This window comes from Myodes glareolus, chromosome 18, assembly GCF_982192425.1.
Source record: "Myodes glareolus chromosome 18, mMyoGla1.1, whole genome shotgun sequence".
Classification (NCBI taxonomy): domain Eukaryota; kingdom Metazoa; phylum Chordata; class Mammalia; order Rodentia; family Cricetidae; genus Myodes; species Myodes glareolus.
Window position 1 is genome coordinate 38,265,322 of NC_142043.1, and position 18,258 is coordinate 38,283,579.

Below are 18,258 nucleotides of genomic sequence, written 5' to 3' on the forward strand. Positions count from 1 at the left end.
TGGTTTAAGCAAATCTCTGCTGAGCAAGTGGAGGAAGCTGTGAGAGACTCGGGGTCGCGATGCTGCAGACAGAAGAGGGGCCCGCTGGTTCTCTCTCACTGTCATGCTTCACACTGGCTCCGTAGCCCGTGTGTGCATGCTGAGCGGCCTGCCACTCGAAGCTGAAATGCTTAGGTTCGAAAAGCATCGGGGAAACTTTCACTGGAGTGTGCCCTTGTTTCCCTGGATTTTTATCTCACGCTTAGAAAAAGTAAAATCCAGGCAGGCAAAATGGCCAAGTGTACGCTGCCAAGCACGGTTTCTTGAGTTCCACCCCTGGCCCACATGGTGGAAGGACGGAGCTAACACCTGAAAGTTGTCTCCTGACTTCACACATGTGTCATGTCCACACACGGAATAAAACTGTAATTCAAAAATTAGTTTTTTTAAGCCCAGCACTTGGGAGGCAAAGGCAGGCAGATTTCCGTGGGTTTGAGGCCACTCTGGTCTACAGAGTGAGCTCCAGGACAACCAGGGTTACACAGAGAAACCTGTCTTGAAGAACCAAAACAATTTTGTGTTTTCCACAGCCCATTCTACGCCCCTCCTTCTGTAATGGGGAGGCCCCATTTATACTTTATACTATAGGTAGGTGATGTATCACTGAGTGCCACACAGTCAGTTCTAGAATAAAATCTACAATGCCTATGCCAGATCACCTGCCCCAAAGTCCTTTTTCTTCTTTCTTTCCTCTTTTTTTTCTCTTTTAGGCTGAAGACTGAACCCAGGGTCTTGTGCTTACTAGCCAAGCTCTCTACCACTGAGCTAGCTAAATTCACAATCCCTAAGGTTCTGTTTCTTTTGACATGACATGTGTTGATAAAATGACTTGGGCATTACTGGAAAAAAAAAAAGGTAGCTATTACCACCCCGTACTTTATTCAGGCTCGGCTGAATCTGTTCTTCAACAGTGATGATGCCCGATGCCCGTATTTAGAACCTTGAAGAATTTCCAAATGCCTATGTTGAGACTAGACCTCACCAATGACCAAACGGTTGCAGGATGAGTTGTTTGATGCAGTGGGATAGCTCTGGGTATCCCTGGAGGGATCTGATCAAGTTAAGTGGTTGACCACCAATCACAAGTGCTTGTACTTTTATAGACAAAAGCCTACCTTTTCCAGCTCTTGGTTCCTCACATTCTGTAAAATGTCTTGACAATAATTGCAGTACTCGTCAGCAAGGAAGACCACCTAGGAAAGCACTGGATGTCAGCTCATCTGTCAGGCTACTTGGAGAGCAATCATCCTGAGAGAGCCCATGGAATCTGCTCTCTGAGGCCATCCCTGTCACCGTTCTGACATGACTGTGGCCGGACTTTTCACCCTGCCTGTGTTCTTTGTTTGCAGGGAGTCAGCACAACTTACGGGCCGATACCTCATGGGCTCTAGTTTCCTTGTGGGAACTCACCTTGCATGATTGGTTCTATCACTGTAACTTTTTTTGGGGGGGGTGTAGTGTGTTGTATGTGTAGGTGTACATATGTGTGTGTGAACATGCACATGTGTGTGTAAAGGCCAGAGGCTGACTTCCAATGTCTTCATCTACCTTTAATTCCACCTTTAATTTTTTTAAAGACTTTTTTATATTTATTTATTCATGCATGTGGGACCATGTATGCCACAGCACAGGTGTGAGGTCATATTCATGTGGGTGTAAATGGGAACATGCACGCCACAGCACATAATGTGAGGTCATATTCATGGTAGAAGTATATATGGAAACATGCATGCCAAGCACATGTGTGAAGTCAGAGGAATTGGTTCTCTCCTTTCACTGTGTGAGTCCTAGGAACTGAATCCAGTTTATCAGGCTTGGTGGCAACTGCTTCTCTCTGCTGAGCCATCTCACTGACCTGACTCCCTCTTTTTGCTTTTGCTGGTGTTGATATTGATGGTGTGTGTGTGTGTGTGTGTGTGTGTGTGTGTGTGTGTGTGTGTGTGTTTGTGTGTACCTGTGCATGCTTACATAGGCCCATGGAGGTCATTGGGAATTCCTCTCCATCACTTTTGCCTTGTTCCTTGAGACAGGGTACCACTGATCCTGGGCCACTGATTGGCTAGATGATCTGGCTAAAGAGTTCCCGCGATCCTCCCGTCTTCAGCCACCCCAGCACTGGAGTTGCAGACCTGGGCCTCTGCCGGTGTCCAGGCTGCCGGGATCTGGACCTGGGTCCTCATGCTTGCACAGCGGGCACTTACGTTATTGACTGAACCATTTTTCCAAAGGCCACCAATGTTTGGCACTTTTCTTCCTAAATACTAGCACCCTGCATTATTTCCCAGCTCCACTTTCTAGAGAATCCAATCCTCTGCCTCCTTGTTCTGGCCCCCTCCTTTCATGCAGGAGACCTGCTTTAGAAGCTGAACGGCAGCAGTCCAGGGAGCCTTGCATCTGCTCTGAGGGCCAGACCTCCATTTTCAGGCCCATGCAGAAGGTTGGTCCTCTCAGGTTTGAGAGGAAGGAGGCAGTATCCCAGGTGATGACTACCTCACAGGCAAAGTAAGAAGGCCCTGAAGTAAAACCCACACAGACTAAAAGGCCAATGTCCTGCAGGACACAAACCTACCAGCTTACAGGAGTACTTGTTTGCCAACTCTTGCTCCCAAAACGGACATCTTCTGAAGGGAGACACGGGTGATCCCATCCGTTCCGTCTTTATTGGTGAGTGATTTTCACACTATAAGTCATTTATACAATGATTAGTTCTTTAAAACAAAATGAGTTCTCTGGCACATAGACTAAGTCACAGATATAAGTCACAGTGATATAAGTCACTCTGTCTCACAGTCTTAGACGTGGTACCTGTTTCTGCAACTTCCCTCATAGTACAATGCTAATGGTTCCTATAGTACTGTCAGCTACATGGCCATGAAAGGAGGGGTTTAGGCTTTAACACGTCTTAGGGTTTCTGTTGCTGTGAAGAGACACCATGACCTCAGCACCTCTTATAAGGGAAAACATTTCATTGAGGTGGCCGCTTACAGTTCAGAGGTTTAGCCCATTATCATCGTGGCAGGGGCATGGCGGCTGGGAGTATGGCGGTGTGCAGGCAGACATGGTGATGGAGAATTTTACCACTTGATCCAAAGGCAACAGGAAGTGAACGGTACTGCTGGGCATAGCTTGAGCATATATGAGACCTCAAAGCCCACCCTCACAGTGACATACTTCCTCCGACAAGGACACACCTTCTAATAGCGCCCCCTTTGGGGCCACTGTCTTTTAAACCACCTCAAATACATTACCCAAACGGATCATTCTTGGGGGGGGGGTCCTGTGTTACAGTCAGGAGCTGAATAGTCATGATCAACAAAAATATCAGCTATGAGCAGCCTAATGTCACTATGTATTTCTAGAACCGTCGTCTGTAGAATGTTGCTTCTTGATATAAAGTGGAGTCCGAGCTGTGAAGAGAGTTGTTTCAGAAATCCTGGGCTGACCGGAAGATGACTGTCACAGGCTTCACTTTAGAATGACAAATTTCAGGCTAGAAGGGAAGGGGCCAAGGATGTAACGGAACCACAGAGGCCCTCCTCACACTGCTGACCATCTGGGCAGGGCTGGGACTGCTCCAGGCTAAATGACACCAATTTTACTTAGTGTGACATCTTTGGGATTTTTGAAAGCTTTCCCTATAATAGAATCAGCTGAAGTGAATTCCACTAATTGAACTTTGATGCAAAGCCAACCACACAGATTGGAGGCTTTTCATCTCCTCTCCATCTTAAGGATATGCTCAGTTCTGGCCTTGGAATTCGGGCAGCTTCCGGGTCAAGGTTTCGCATCCTACCCCTGGTTCCCTCAGTTTCTACATGGGCATGCCGAACTCAGTCGCTTGCTGGTCTCTGGGGTTTGGGTATGTTGCTGTCTATCAGGCTTCTGAGGGTCAGCAGCTTCTTTGAACTCCTGGGCACTCTTCCTCAGGCAGAGGGTTGTGCTTAGTCATCAACCCACACACAACAGCTGATGACTGAGGCATCACCCCAGGAGGCATTGCTCCTTGTCTGTCACACCCCTTGTTACTACTGAGCATCACACTGAGGACTGGGGTGTTGGAGAGGCCACCCAATAACCAGTGCATCTGGTAAAGCAGGTGACCCTGAACTTCAGAAAATGCATACATACTGTGAGTTTAGAGTTTCCAGCATGCTGGACCGACACCCTTTCTGTAGACTCTTGGAAAGCAGTGGGACATCAATGTCTACACACACACACACACACACACACACACACGCACACACGGCAGGAATATAGAGTGGTGTCGCTCAAGGCTTGTTTCTATGGATGCTGCCCGTGCCCCAGTCCTGCCGTACCCTGCTCTCCGGTCTGTGGGGGATAGTGAGGAGACTGACCATTAGGAAGGGCCTGTCTCACAAACTCACCAGTCTGATCATCAGCGCTTCTCTTAGAGATGACCCAGAGAATCCACAGTTCTAGCTCTGGGCAGCTTCTCACAGTGAAAACCCCACTTCCACCCACCGCCTACCTCAGAGTCCAGATGGACCTGGATGTAGCTGCTCTCCGGCTGCTGCTGCTGTTCCCAAAGTCATGTTTCTCAAAGTGTGGTCCTGAAACTACACCTTTGTGATAGGGGTACATACTCTGAGTCCCCAGGGGTGACTCAGAGGAGGCCAGAAATCTAGCATTTCCACCACCTTTCCAGCACACTCGGGTTGAGATCAGGCAGGTGTGTGGGTGTGCACACACGTGTGCTCCCAGGCAGAGGCCGGAGCAGGATGCCCGACATCTTCTATTGCCGCTGGACTGGATGCTTGATGTTTTGTCTAGGCTTGCTGGCTGCTGAGCTAACTGGATCCACCTGTCTCTGCTCCTCAGTGCTGGGTTTATAGGCATGTGCAGCTGTGCCTGGCTGTTTCTATGCGTGCTTGGGATCCAATATCAGATCCTCATCAAGCGTTCTCACTCACTGAGCTACCCCGGAGTCTCTAGGCAGACTTTCTCTTTTCTTTTCCCTTCTTTCTCCCTCCCTCTCTCCCTCCCTCCCTCCCTCCCTTTTTCTTTCAATTCTGAAGCCACTGAAGTTCTCTATTTCAACATGACCAATCACTGTCCCGCCACCACCCAGAAGGCATGCTAGGATGTACAGGACACTGAAGGCTCCTCAGCTCTAGACTGAACTTCCCTCCCCCTGTGAAGCTGGGGTGGGGAAAGAATGTAAGAGCCCGAGGCGGGGGAGGGGGTGCTGTGCACTCACAGCAACTCCTGGTGGCTGCAGTGAGCTGCATAAATCCACACAAGGTGAAGCTACCCAAGTCCAGCATGGTTGCAGAGGAGCTCACAAGGCCCTACTCCTAGCTAAGGAGCCATTGGCAGTTGTGAGCTCCTCTGCATCCATGCTGGACGTGGGTAGCTTCACCTTGTGTGAATTTAGGCAGCTAGCTGCAGCCACCATGTGTTCTGCTAGAGGAGAAAGCCACTTTTCTTTGGGGATGTGGCCACTGGCAGGTTGCCCATGCTACAGGGAATGGCCCCCCACCTTTGGGCATATGGGCAGAGCGAACTGAACTCAAGAGGACCTGAAGTGTGGAGGGGGCGGGTTGGGAAGCTGTCTGGAGCGGGTTGCTGAAAGGGAGCAGGGTAGACATGATGAAAATATGTATGCAAATATGATCTTGTCAAATAATATAGATAAATATAAAAACAGATAGATATAAACGATTCTAAGACTATAAAGGTACTTGGCTATGGGACATCAGAAGGACAATTCACAGGTGCCTGGCACGTAGGGCACTTGGGTCTCTCTCCCTCATGTCATGGCCATGGGTGAACAGCTGGGCTTCAGCACACACACCCCACCATGACCTTCTGCTTCACCACAACCCCAGAGGAAGTGTGAGCCAAAGTAAACCTCTTCAGCTTTTAAATTAATTGGAGCAGGTGTTTTGTTACAGCAACAGAAAGCTGACTAATACAATGCTTATTGGTCAATCCCTGAGGATACAATGAGGATGCCATCTTAGTGTTGCCAGATGTCTCCCCCAGGCCTTCCCTGAGTTACGTCATCAGTTCTCTCGATCGCCTTTTTTCTTTCTATATCTTTGATCACCCCCATATTCTGTCCTCCTTTTGAAGAGGCTTTGATGGTGCCCCACACCCCCATGAATGAGGGATCCAAATCCCTCAGTCTGGGATTCGCAAGCTCTTCCCATTTGGCACCTGCCTACCTTCCTCACCCAAAGCATAAGGCCATTCCTCATTGCTGCCATGCTGTTAGCACTGCCTCCCAGGTCAAATGCAAGCTACACCCCAAGATGAATACTCTTCCAACGAGGATCCGGGGAATCCCCTTCAGGACCAGCTATGTCCTAGCATACCAGGAAGAAGCCCCAAGTTAGTCTACTCTCCAGATCCCAAGACTCTGCTACTTTACATGGCACGAGGGACAAGGGACATATCCAGATGGCCTTTGGAAGCTAGAAGGTGAGAAACAGATTCCCCCAGGGACTGCGGTCAGGGGAGAGCTCTGCAGACATGGTGACCTTAGCCTGGTGGGAACTGCTGGGGACTCCTGTCCTCCAGAACAGCAGACACTCATTTTTGTGCTGTGCAAGGCCACCGATACCTTGTTAATTTGTTACAGCACCCGTGTCTTCTGTGGTCTCTTCCTAGTCATTCCTTGTGGCTGAAATAAACGTCAGGGCTAAAGCAGCGCGCAGGAGGGGACGCAAAGGGAAGATAAACAAGAGTGCTTGCCCCTGGGTGTGAAATGGCCAAGCTGGTCAGATAGAAGGAAGGACAGGGACCAACTGAAACAAGTTGAGTCTGTCCTAGCTACCCCCACCCCCTTCCACACGCACACCAGGAGCTCCACAAGGTAACTTGCCCTTTCCCCTAGCTAACTTCTCAGTTTTATGGATGGTTACACTTCTTTCAAAAGGATTAATTTTATTTTATGTGTATGGGTATTTTGCCTGCATGCACAGATAGGTGCACTGTATGCATGCTTGGTGCCATGGATTCCCTGGAACTGGAATTACAGCTGTGAGCTGCCATGTGGGTGCTGGGAATCTAAGCTGTGCCCTCTAGAGGAGCAGGACCGCTCTTAACCACTGGCCGTCTCTCCAGCTCTGGGGCAGTAATATTTTTAAAAATACATTCTTGCATCTAACTGTAACAGACATTTTGAATTGTGGGCACAGACAACTTGCCTCTTAAGAAAAGCTTCTGCCTGTTCCATGAAGGAGGCCGCCCCAGACCACCTGAGGGGAGGAAGGGGAGGAGAAGAGCGTACCAAGACTGGGAAGTCCAGATGCGCCTGGCTCTGTGTGCTCTCACTCTGGGGAGTGGTGCACCTCGGCTCTGTGCGCTCTCACTCTGGGGGGTGGGCTCAATTGTTGCTGACCCAGCTGCTGAGCCTCCCCCTTGATGGCCTGCTCCACCCACCTGTGTCCTGGAGTGAATCCAGCAGTACAGGAGCTAAGACCACCAGTACAATCAGGGGACTCAAGAGGAGGGTCAGCTCTCATTCATAATCGCCACTCTGACCCCCACAGACCCTCCTGCCTTTGCAGACTCACGGCCCTTCAACACTGTCCCTGTCTCAGCAGGTCAACCGCAGCTTCCTGCCCACAGACCGTGCTCCTCAGGTATAAGGCTGTGGGATTTTTGTCTTTACAACTTTTGGGTTATATCCCACGGAGCCCCCAATAGTACTGGTTACAAAATAGATGCTTTAAAAATAATTTTTCGTGAGATTGTATCTGTTAGGGACAATGTTTCTGTCCCTCCAAATCCCTGTGATGCTAATCTTAACCAAACTGTGCTAGAATTTAGAAGTGGGACATTGGGAGGTGATTAAGTTAGGAGGGTGGGACCTTGACTGACAGGAACACTCACAAGGTCAGAGAAAGCTGTGCAAACCAAGGTCGGCGGGAGCAGCCTGCTGCCTGCAGTTCAGTATAGAGCCCTCGCCAGCGCCACCCAGAACCACGAGAAATCAGTGTGTTTAAACTGCGCAGTTCGGAGTAGTTTGCTTTAGCAAACTGAGCTAAGACATGATCAGAGTACTGCCATGATGTCTTGGCCAACTAAAGCAAAGCTCCACTCAGTGTCACAGATTAGATGTTAATGGTTCTGATGTACTGATTCTAAGAGTTGAAGGGATACCACAGCGGCGCACTGTCGCAAATTTATGGCTAGCCACCTTTGCAGCCTTTAGAGTTACACCTCAAGAAATGCAGCTCAACAGTGACAGCGGTTGAGCAGTGTGGTCCTTCGGGACAGGGGCCAGGTCTGTGCTAGGTGAGTGTAATGTATGCTGGATGCTCAACAACGAGACCAATGGGTGGTGGATTAAGGACTGTCCAGGACACCACACACAAAAACAGTTGCAACTCCCAAACACAAGGGAGTCTGTTAACCACATCTATTTTACACCATACTCACGATTTCCTCCTGCTTAATAACATTGTTAAAATCAGTAGACTTTCCAAAGGCAACAGCATCACCACTGTGGAAGAACAGACAATAGAGAAATCGCATGACTAAGACGCCGCTCTCTGAACGGGAGGAAGGAATTTCTCCTGCAGCAAGCTTGTTTGCTTAAGATATAACTCTTTATCAAAAACTTGTCCTCCAAGGTCCTATTCACAGATGGTGATTGTCACATGTTTGGGATTTTTTTTTAAAAAAAATCTATTTCTGTATCTGGGACAACCTTGCGTTTTAATTTTAAAAAATTTATTCCCTCCAGAAGCAAGGTTATGATACCATCAAGGATATAACTTCTCCTGTGGGAGAAGAAAAAACCACGGTAAAAAAAGGGATCTTTATTACTTTCTGATCCGGGTGTTTTACATTGGCAACCCAGATATGGTAATGCCACTAGGTGACGGAGGCGAGAGCATCTTCCTCTCTCTCTGCCCTGGGGCTAAGGCTGAGCTGATGGCAGGCATGGTTGTATAGCTTTGTCCACCACCTCAGTCATCATATTGTCTTTGCCTCAGAGTACTAGGCTCTCTCCCCTCCCCTCAAAGCAGGGAGCCATTGTCAGGTGGACACTGAGGGAGTGGGCCAGCAATGGTGCCCCACTTCATATATTGGAGTGTTAGCCTCTAATGTAGCTATATATAGAGATAGAATTTGTATGTGTGTGTGTGTGTGTGCGCGCGCGCACGCGCACGTGTGTGTGGTTATGTTGCAAACTGCCTTTTATTTTGTAAGGGCTTGCTTACAATTAAGAGATTGCCTTGAGGTCTTCCAAAAGTATAAAGTTTTGAAGAGTGGAAACTATGGAGATTATGGAGGCTGTTGAATTTGGAATGGTACATTTTGCATTATGAGACAACCATGACCCTATGGGATCAAGGGTGCTATGCTTGGGTATCAAGTTGAAGAGGGTGGGCTTGGGAGGGAGAACCTGAATTGTCAACCTGATTAGTTTTAGGAACACCTGGGCCATTAAGGAGGCACGTGTTTGAATGAATCTATGAATGTGTTTCCAGAGCCACTGACGGAGAAGGGGAGACCCACCACGAATGTGGCAGAACTGTCTCCTGGGATGGGGTCTTGGACTGAATAAAGAAGGGGAAGGCAGAAAGTCAGCTGAGAATTTGGCAGTCCCCACTCTCTGCTTCCTGGTCAGCACTGAAGACAAGCAGTCCACTGTGTCTTGCTCTCAGTGAGGGAATGTGTCACTCTGAACTGCAAGCCAAAACAAAGCCTCGCTTGCTTTGCCATTTTGTCGGGTACTTAAGCCACAGCAGCAACAACAACAAAAACACAACCAATCCATATAGATTCCAGGACATTATATCAATTAAAATGAAGAAACTAACAATGCATGAACTGTGAATTAATCCCTAGAGTAAAACAAGACAGAAGAAACGTCTGAAGTGAAGATTCACGCAACAACAGAAAAAAATTTCACCAGAAAACTATGGTTGTCAGCATTTGGGGACGTCTTAAGAATCATCACTAAAGCTTTTCCCTTTTTGAGACAGGGTCTTATTCCGTAGCTCTGTCTGGTCTGGAACTCTCTTTGTAGACTAAACTTGCTTCACACTCATAGAGATCCATCTACCTCTACCTCTCAAGTGCTGGGTCTAAAGGCATGAGCCATCACACTGAATCCCTTCCAACAAAGTAGGAGGAAATGCAATTTCTCTACAATTCTACATTGTGTCAATACAGGATTCCTAGTATCCTTCCTATGTAAAAATAAATACAAGATTACAATATGAATATTAGATCCATTTATCCATCCAACCATCCTTCCTGCTAGTGACCATGTAACCCATCTATTTGTCTATCCGTCTGTCTGTTCAACTGTCCATCCATCCACCTATTCACCATCCATCACTTAACTATCCATCGATCTGTATCTCATTCGGTCATCACATACTTGTTAAGTGTCTACCACATGACAGGCATTTTGCTGGCTGTCAGGCATAACTGTGTTTGAGACACACATCTGTTTTCTCAGAGCCTAATCTATTGAGGAAGAAAACAAAATGGAAAGACGTTGAGAGAATCATGACAGCAGACACGTGAGGCATTATGATGGATGTCGGAACAGTCCTATGCCCCTGCGAATTCAGTGGTTCATAAACATGCCCACTGGTAGTTAGATGAGCTTACAGGAGCTGCCTTTGCAATTGGCCTCACGTGACTGAAACGTATACAAGACACTTGGATAATACTTATTAAGCCCTTTCGATGGTGAGGGTGAGCTTCACCAGGCATTCCTTACGATATTCAGACAGAAGAAAGTGGCAGCTAGCCGATCCGGGTCAGATGAAGGGAACTACGATGGGACATGTCACCCCCCTCTCTCACCCCTCTCCCCCTGCTGACTCACAGCCTTGGAGCAACTAGCGCCGCTCATTAGGACTGAGTCAGGTCCTCAAGTATTTCCAGCTTTTACACAAAACTCCCAAATTCCTGCTAGGTGACTGGTGTTAGAAATGGGTTTAACTCAAGGCTAACTGGAAGACCAAGGGGACCGCGTAAGAGAATACAGGACCTGTCTGTGACTAGTCTCACTACGGCAGCCAAGTTATCCTTTAATGTTAATGAGGATACTTTGTGCATTGAAATAACAAGAGTGAGAAAGAGAGAAAGTTTCAGCCTCACAGAGTGAGGGGACTGTCCAAACAAAATCCACTTGTCAGCCAGAGAGAACCAGTGGGGCTGTCTCTACCCAGTTTTGGTTGATGATGCTCAACACCTGGGGCAATAAATAGGTTTGGCAAGTTCAAACCAGTTTTCCTTCACAATCACCTCCTATTAGAGCAGTGATTCTCAACCTTCCTAATACTGTGACCCTTTAATACAGTTCCTCATATGGTGGTGACCCCCCAATCATAAAATTATTTTTGTTGTTACTTCATAACAGGTATTTTGCTACTGTTCTGAATTGCCTGTGTTTTCTGATGGTCTTTGGTGACCCCTGTGAAAGGGTCATTTGACCCCATCAAAGGGATCGTGACCCAGAGGTGGAGAACCACCGTTTTAGAGCCTCATGCAAGCAAAGATGCACAGAATTCATGGGATCGGGCATGCAGATCAGCCTAAACATGCGTCAGACATGCACAAAGGCCTGAGATGATCTCTATTAGTGTACTGTAGATTAAACAAAATATACATCGAAGCAGAGGGGGAGATGTTTTTGGGAGAGGAAGGAAGGGAACCAGGCGAGGAGGAAGGGAGTCAAGAGAGGGTAATGAGGGGGTAAATATGATCAAAATAATCATAACTGTGTGCGGAAATGTTCTAACAAACACTATTTTTTTACAGCAAGTATATGCTAATTTAAAATAAAAAAAGAAATCAGCATGAGTTAGGATGCAAACTGGAGGCAACAAGGTCAATGAACAGAGAACCTCTGTTGGGTCTAGCTGTAAGGCTAATACAACATGGCGTGGGGGCCTGGAGGTCTCAGTCAAAAGTGTTGGTGCAGTGAGGGCCTGGTGGATTGGACCTAGAGAGAACTGCAGACACTTGCTGGGCTTGAACTTGGAAAACTGAGCTAGCAAGTAAGACTGTGGTAGACTTGAGTTCCACTTGTCCTACCCTGGGGTCCCCTGCCACCCAGGAGCAGCCACAGTGAGAACAGGGTTGGAGCGGGTCTGTCCAGGGTGCCAGCAACAAGGGCTGCGTGTCTTTGGGCGCACTGGCTCCTGCGTCATTTCCTCACTGCGGTTCTGAATCAGACCATGGGGACATTTATTAGGCTCTGAGTCAAAGCAGAGTCATTGCTGAGCTATGGCCCTAGTGAAGCCACACACAATACTCAGAGCTGGCCTTGCTGAGAAGGACAGGCTTCAGGTCCCCCTCTGGGTGTCTAAAGCCTTAGTAGTTTCCAATCACCAAAGCAGAGCCAAGAACAAGCCTATGGCACAGGAGTGGCCATGTGTTAGCCGGTCCCATGAGGACGTGTGGCCCTTGTGGGCTACCCCTTCAGCTGCTGTGCCCTACCTAGGCTATTAGGATTTAATAAACTCTGGGCAAGAACAAGGACAGTTAGACCAGGGGAAGACAGGAGACCAGGGAGGAAGGAGGTGGCATCCTGTTGTAGCCGCTGAAGACTCTTGGGCTCTGGAAGTCCTGAACAGGAATGGCGTGGAGCCAGATGACTCTAAGTCCTATTTAAGGCCCAGAGTCTCTAAATATTTGGTAACATGTGAACTCAGACTTCCTTTCCAGGTTCACCTATAGTCAGATTCTTCTGAGTCCCCCTTGGAGAAAACCCAGGGAACCCTTGTTTTTTTTTGAGAACCAGCAAACACCCAGAGTGCTTTATGTAGTATGAAAATCACATTACTTTAATCAGTTGTCCCAATCATTTGGCACCGAAGAGACCAAGATACTCTTCCAGGACACACAGTTAATCTTAAATAAATAGATAAATAAATATCCCCACAAGCCTTTCAAGTGTGGCGTTAGCTCTACCTCTGGTTTGTCTCTACATTCTTGGGCTTTGACATCATTGTCATTAATCCAGACTTTCATTACATCACTCGGACACCCCAATCTCTCTCACACATTGCTCAAACAGTGGGAAAAACAACTTGAAGCAACTACAAAGGCAAGAGAATAAAAATGCAGTAAAATCCAATTCTCAGCCCATGCTGGCCTAGCATGAGCGCCCAGGCAGAAGCATGGCCTCGCAGCCACCGTGGACCCGACTGCAGTGCTCTCTCACCACGGGTGACATAATTATTTGGGTTTTGATTGAAAGACACTCTTCATGGATAGCTTTGGAAATAAAGTTAAAACGTAAACATAGATTCAGATAGGGACACACCATGATGTCACAATTGCAAAATTTGTACAGTTTGATTATATTATAATTACAGGCATTTCAGAAATACACCAACCACTTGTTTGGTGCTGTGCTTTATTCACCCTAACCATTAGGCCACCAAGCAGAGGTAGAAGCTAGGAGCTGCTGTCCTGGTTTATAGATAGGGCAGGAGAAGGAGAATTTGGAAGAGGAGGTTCTGATCTGAGTTCAGAGCGATTACCTATCATCCTGGTCTTTTAGGGCACACATGTGCCAGACAAGGTAATAATAATAGGGGCTGTGGATATAGCTGAGTTGTAGAAACCTTACTTACTATGCACGGGGCACAGGGTTCCATCTCTCCCAGCACACAGACACACAGACAGACACACAGACAGACAGACAGGCACACACGCACGCACATGTACACACACACACACCTCCACACACTGGTTCCATCCTTCCCAAAACACAGATATAACAGACAGACAGACAGACACACACACACGCACGCACACACACACACACACACACACACACACACACACTGACACTGGTTCCATTCTTCCCAAAACAGAGATAGATAGACAGACAGACACATGTACTCACAGAAATGCACGTGTGCGCGCATAGACATGCAAACACACACACACACACACACACACACACACACACACACACACACTGGTTCCATCTCTCCCAGCACACACAGAATGACAGACAGACAGGCACACACACACACACACACACACACACACACAAAGGTTTCATTCCTTCAAGCAGACACAGACACAGACACACACACCACTCACACATGCACAGAGAAACACACAAAACCCATAGAAAAAGTGTTTCGAAACTAAACATGTACAAGAATTATGCTACTGGAAAAAATCTGCTGGCAAGCTGAGCACTAGAGATTAGTCATTTTCTTCATGGAGGGAGATTGCTACTCAACTATTTAACTGTCTCCTGACCCATTAGATTTAATGAACAACTTAATTGCAAAATGACGACCTGTGGGAAAGCCTCCGTAAGTGTTGAAAGTATAAGTTATCCGCATTTGCCTTCCTGATGCAAACTTCAGCCCCTGGGTGTGTGTGGTGGTGGTGGGGGGTCAGGTTTCACAGGGAGACAGCAAATAACAGCAGGCCCTGCAGTGGGTGGTTCTCAGCAGAGATGGCAGGGAGGGAGGGGTCCTTGAATCAAATGATCAGTTCCTGAGGATGTCAGGGGAGCTTGGGGCTGAACCCTGCTACCAAAGTCTTTGCGAGCCAGAGTGTCATCCAGGGGCATGATTCTTCCAACACAAGTTTCTTTTCTTTCTTTCTTTCTTTTTTTCTTCGAGCTGCTAGAACACAAGCGGGTAATGCATATGTTTAACCTTAACAAGTCCTAACCAGCCCTGAAAGCATAGGGTGGACAGGGCCAAAAAGCTGGTTGCAACTTGGACACCTCATTAGTGGGGAGACTCATCAGCGGTCTCGCTGGGGGGTCCTGGCCCCAAAGGCTCTGTTTTCATCTTAGCCCCTTCTTGTACACTGGCTGCCTAAATGGAAGGAAAAGAGGGCATTGCTGGGCCAGGGGACCCTTTGGCACAGCTGCTGTGACCTGGCACTGTCAGGTGGTGGTGGCCACAATTGCTAGGCTGCAGCCACCTCTGCTGAGCTTGCTTTCCCCAAGGGGTGGGGGGAGGCTGGAAGAGGAGCGCTCTGCCTGTCCTGCGTTGCTGGTACATGGATCCAGCTGTGGACGGATCCACAGCCACATTCCACAGGCTCAGGCTGCTACCCCAAGGCAGTCCCCTGAGCTCATGAACTGGCAAGAGAACAAAGAAATGGAAGTACAAAGGCTCAGCATTTGAAGGACAGCTTAGACACTTTCAAAGGCCTTTAGCTGGAAAAGTCCCGTGTGTGTGTGTGTGTGTGTGTGTGTGTGTGTGTGTGTGTGCGTGTGTCTATATATGTGTATGTACATGTCTGTATCTGTGTACTGGGAGAGATGAAACCCGTGTGTGTATGTGTGTTGTGTGTATATGTCTATGTGTGTGTTTATATTTGTGTGTGTGTGTGTGTGTGTGTGTGTGTGTGTGTGTGTGCATATCTGTGTCTGTGAGCTGGAAGAGATGGAACCCATACCCAAGTGTGTGTGTATGTGCGCGCGCGCCTGGGCGCACACACATGCTGTGGCAGAGAGGAGGGCAAAGATTAGTTCCATTACATCTTGAAGAGAAACATAAAATCACATGTAATTCTTTTTGGAATCTATATGAAGTAGAATGGAAAAGGATAGACTAGTTTTTTTTTAAATGTTTTAACTTGGGATTTAAGTTAAGCAGGACCACTTCCCCAGGTATGATTAAACACACATGTACATACAGAGATGTACACACACACTCCACACTGACAGGAGAAAGAAGCATTTTGCACCTTGGCCTCAGTCTGATTAATTTCTAGGTCAGCAATTACACCATGTCCAGGTCTTAGTTTGGCTGCCTGCTAAACACAACAGGACCCTGGGAGGCTTGTCCCTGTAAAACCACACTACCTTGGAGAAAGAGAGAGAGAGAGAGAGAGAGAGAGAGAGAGAGAGAGGGAGAGAGAGAGAGCGAGAGCTAGCTCTGCACTTCATGAGGGGGTCTTTTTCATATAGTAAAAAGCAAACAAAATGTCAAGATGTTGTTCATAGTGTGGCCTTTCTTGGGTCTAGGGTGAGATTAACCACACCCCTTCCATCCATGGATACTGCATCTATCTTCTGTCACCTCTGCAGGTGATAAGCAGACACTGTGTCCTGGTCCTTTACTGTATCTTGGGACACTTCTCCCCAGCACAGGCATGGAGAAAGTGGCATGGTGGTAGTTCTAGAACTTGAGTGCAGACTGTTTGGGCTGATGGGATGGGCTATAGCAAAGCGGTAAGAAACAGACAGACGGGTTTGTCTCGACATTGAATGTATTTTAGCTAGGCTATATGCCTCTTTGAAGTATTTGGGGACAGGGGCACAATGCTGAAAGCCACTTTCCCTGTTCTTAGCCAAATCTCTGTACTAATGCTTGTGTGCCTGTGTGTATGTGTGTGTGTGTGTGTGTGTGTGTGTGTGTATTTTCATTACCTTCCCTAACACAAAGTCCAGAAAGTGTGTGTGTGTTGGGGTTGGGCAGGGCTATGCATTTAAACCAGACCCTTGAACAACCTAGGCAAGGGTTTGCGTCCCAGACAGTTGCTTTAGCTTGCTTGTATGCACCACTCTAAATCGGTTCTGGTAAGAAATGCTTATCTTTCTTTCAGCTGTGGCGCTGTAACTCGGGACTTCACAAGAGCACGTGCTAGACAAGTATTCCAACCACTGAGCTACACCCTCAGCCCAAGGCTGCCTCCCCAGAGGAATCTCCATCCTGCCCCTCAGCAAATAGCAGAGCTGTTGTGCATTAGCCGCCATCCCTGAACTCATAAAGAAACGCCGGCCTCGGAGAGGCAGACTACTTTGGGGGAACCTCAAAACCTCTCATCTGAAGCCTTGCCCAGGGCTCTCCCTTGGGTCTTAAACGCGGGGAAGCGAGTGTAAGCAGAGCCAGCTGTGCTCTCTCGGGTTGATGACTTCCAGGTGTGCAGAGCTGGGCCCTGCTTGCTGGCTTCCCTTTCCAGCACTCAGATCTGTTAGAGGCAGACAGTTCCCGTACCTCCCAGGCACTGTCACCTCACCTCTCCTGTGGGGAGAAGGGCGAGAGCTTTGAAGGGAAGCAAGGACTGGGGTGGCTGTAGCCTGTGTAGATCTGAGATCCCTGGCCACCCCGAGGACTGGGCTGGGAGACATCACGGGGCTTACCACGCCTTTTCTCCTAGATTATGGAGCTATGCTTGTTTTATTATTTTTAATTGATTTTTTTACTGGTGTAATTATAGATTTATGTGTGGCTGTAAGAAATAATTAAGGGAGAGGTCCCTTTTATGCTCTGCTCGGTTCCACCCAGCGATAACTGTTTGAGAACTGTTGTACAATCTCCCTTCGGATCTACTGGGCACTGATTCCAGAAGCCACCAACCCGCTAAGGAAACCTAATTCCATGGCTGCCAAGTCCCCATATGAAACGTATAGAATGTGCGGAGACCTTGCACACACCCCTGGACACTGTAAATCAGCTCCAGTTGGCGCATGCACCTAGGACAAAGGAAATTCTATGAAAAAAAGCTGCAACACTATATCATGTAGGGAATGATGCTTTAAAAAAAAAGCAGTTCCTATATTCCGTGCAGACAGAATTTCTCTTCCACATAATTCCCACCCACGGTTGCTGAAATCTGCAGAGGCAGAGTCTGCTGTTCCATGTCACGCTCAGATATTGCCACTGATACCACTCGCCTACCTTACTCACATTTTGTTTTACTTAAACTGTGCTTGTGTGTGTATGTGTGCAAGTGTGTGCACGCATGCGTGTGTTTCTAAACAATTCTATTACCTTCATAGGCTCCTATATCTCTCACCATAACTGAGATGCTGTTATCGGGAAATTCATGGGATAAGGATGGAAAGACAAGATACAGAATTCACAAAAATATTTGCAAGCCACATAAACAACAAAGGACTAGTATCTAAAATGGAGGAGGAAGATAACCTGGAAGTACTGAAACAAGGATGTCTCACGCTTTTAGAGCCAGGCTCGTCTCCAGCCTCCCTCACCCTGGACCACTCAGTTCTGCCAACCGTCTGCCCCTCGTCTCATCATTTGAACATGCCATAGAAGCGGAATCTCTTAGGGTTGGGGCTGTTTTCACTTAGCGCAATTCCACAGAGATTTATCCAAGTTTCGACATGGGTCAACGGCTTAGTCCTTTTCACTGGTGGGTGACAGTCTGTGGTGTGGATGTATCACAGTTAGATGAACCTGCCACCTGCTGCAGGGCATCTGGGCTGACTCGAGTCCGAGGCTGTTAGCACTGCAGCTGTTGGGAACATTCTTGGGGGGCGGG

General features: G+C 47.8%; 1 protein-coding gene across 1 annotated transcript in view; it reads right to left on the minus strand.

Annotated features, from left to right (window-relative positions):
• Nucleotides 1–18,258, minus strand: part of Rfx8 (regulatory factor X8) — a 60,383-nt gene that overhangs the window by 22,678 nt on the left and 19,447 nt on the right. Inside the window, exons 5-7 of the mRNA XM_087897838.1 lie at nucleotides 8,449–8,512; nucleotides 2,609–2,719; nucleotides 1,155–1,232 (exon numbers count right to left, since the gene is read on the minus strand). Of these exons, the coding sequence (XP_087753964.1) occupies nucleotides 1,155–1,232; nucleotides 2,609–2,719; nucleotides 8,449–8,512 (253 nt within the window). The remainder of the gene's footprint in view (nucleotides 1–1,154; nucleotides 1,233–2,608; nucleotides 2,720–8,448; nucleotides 8,513–18,258) is intronic.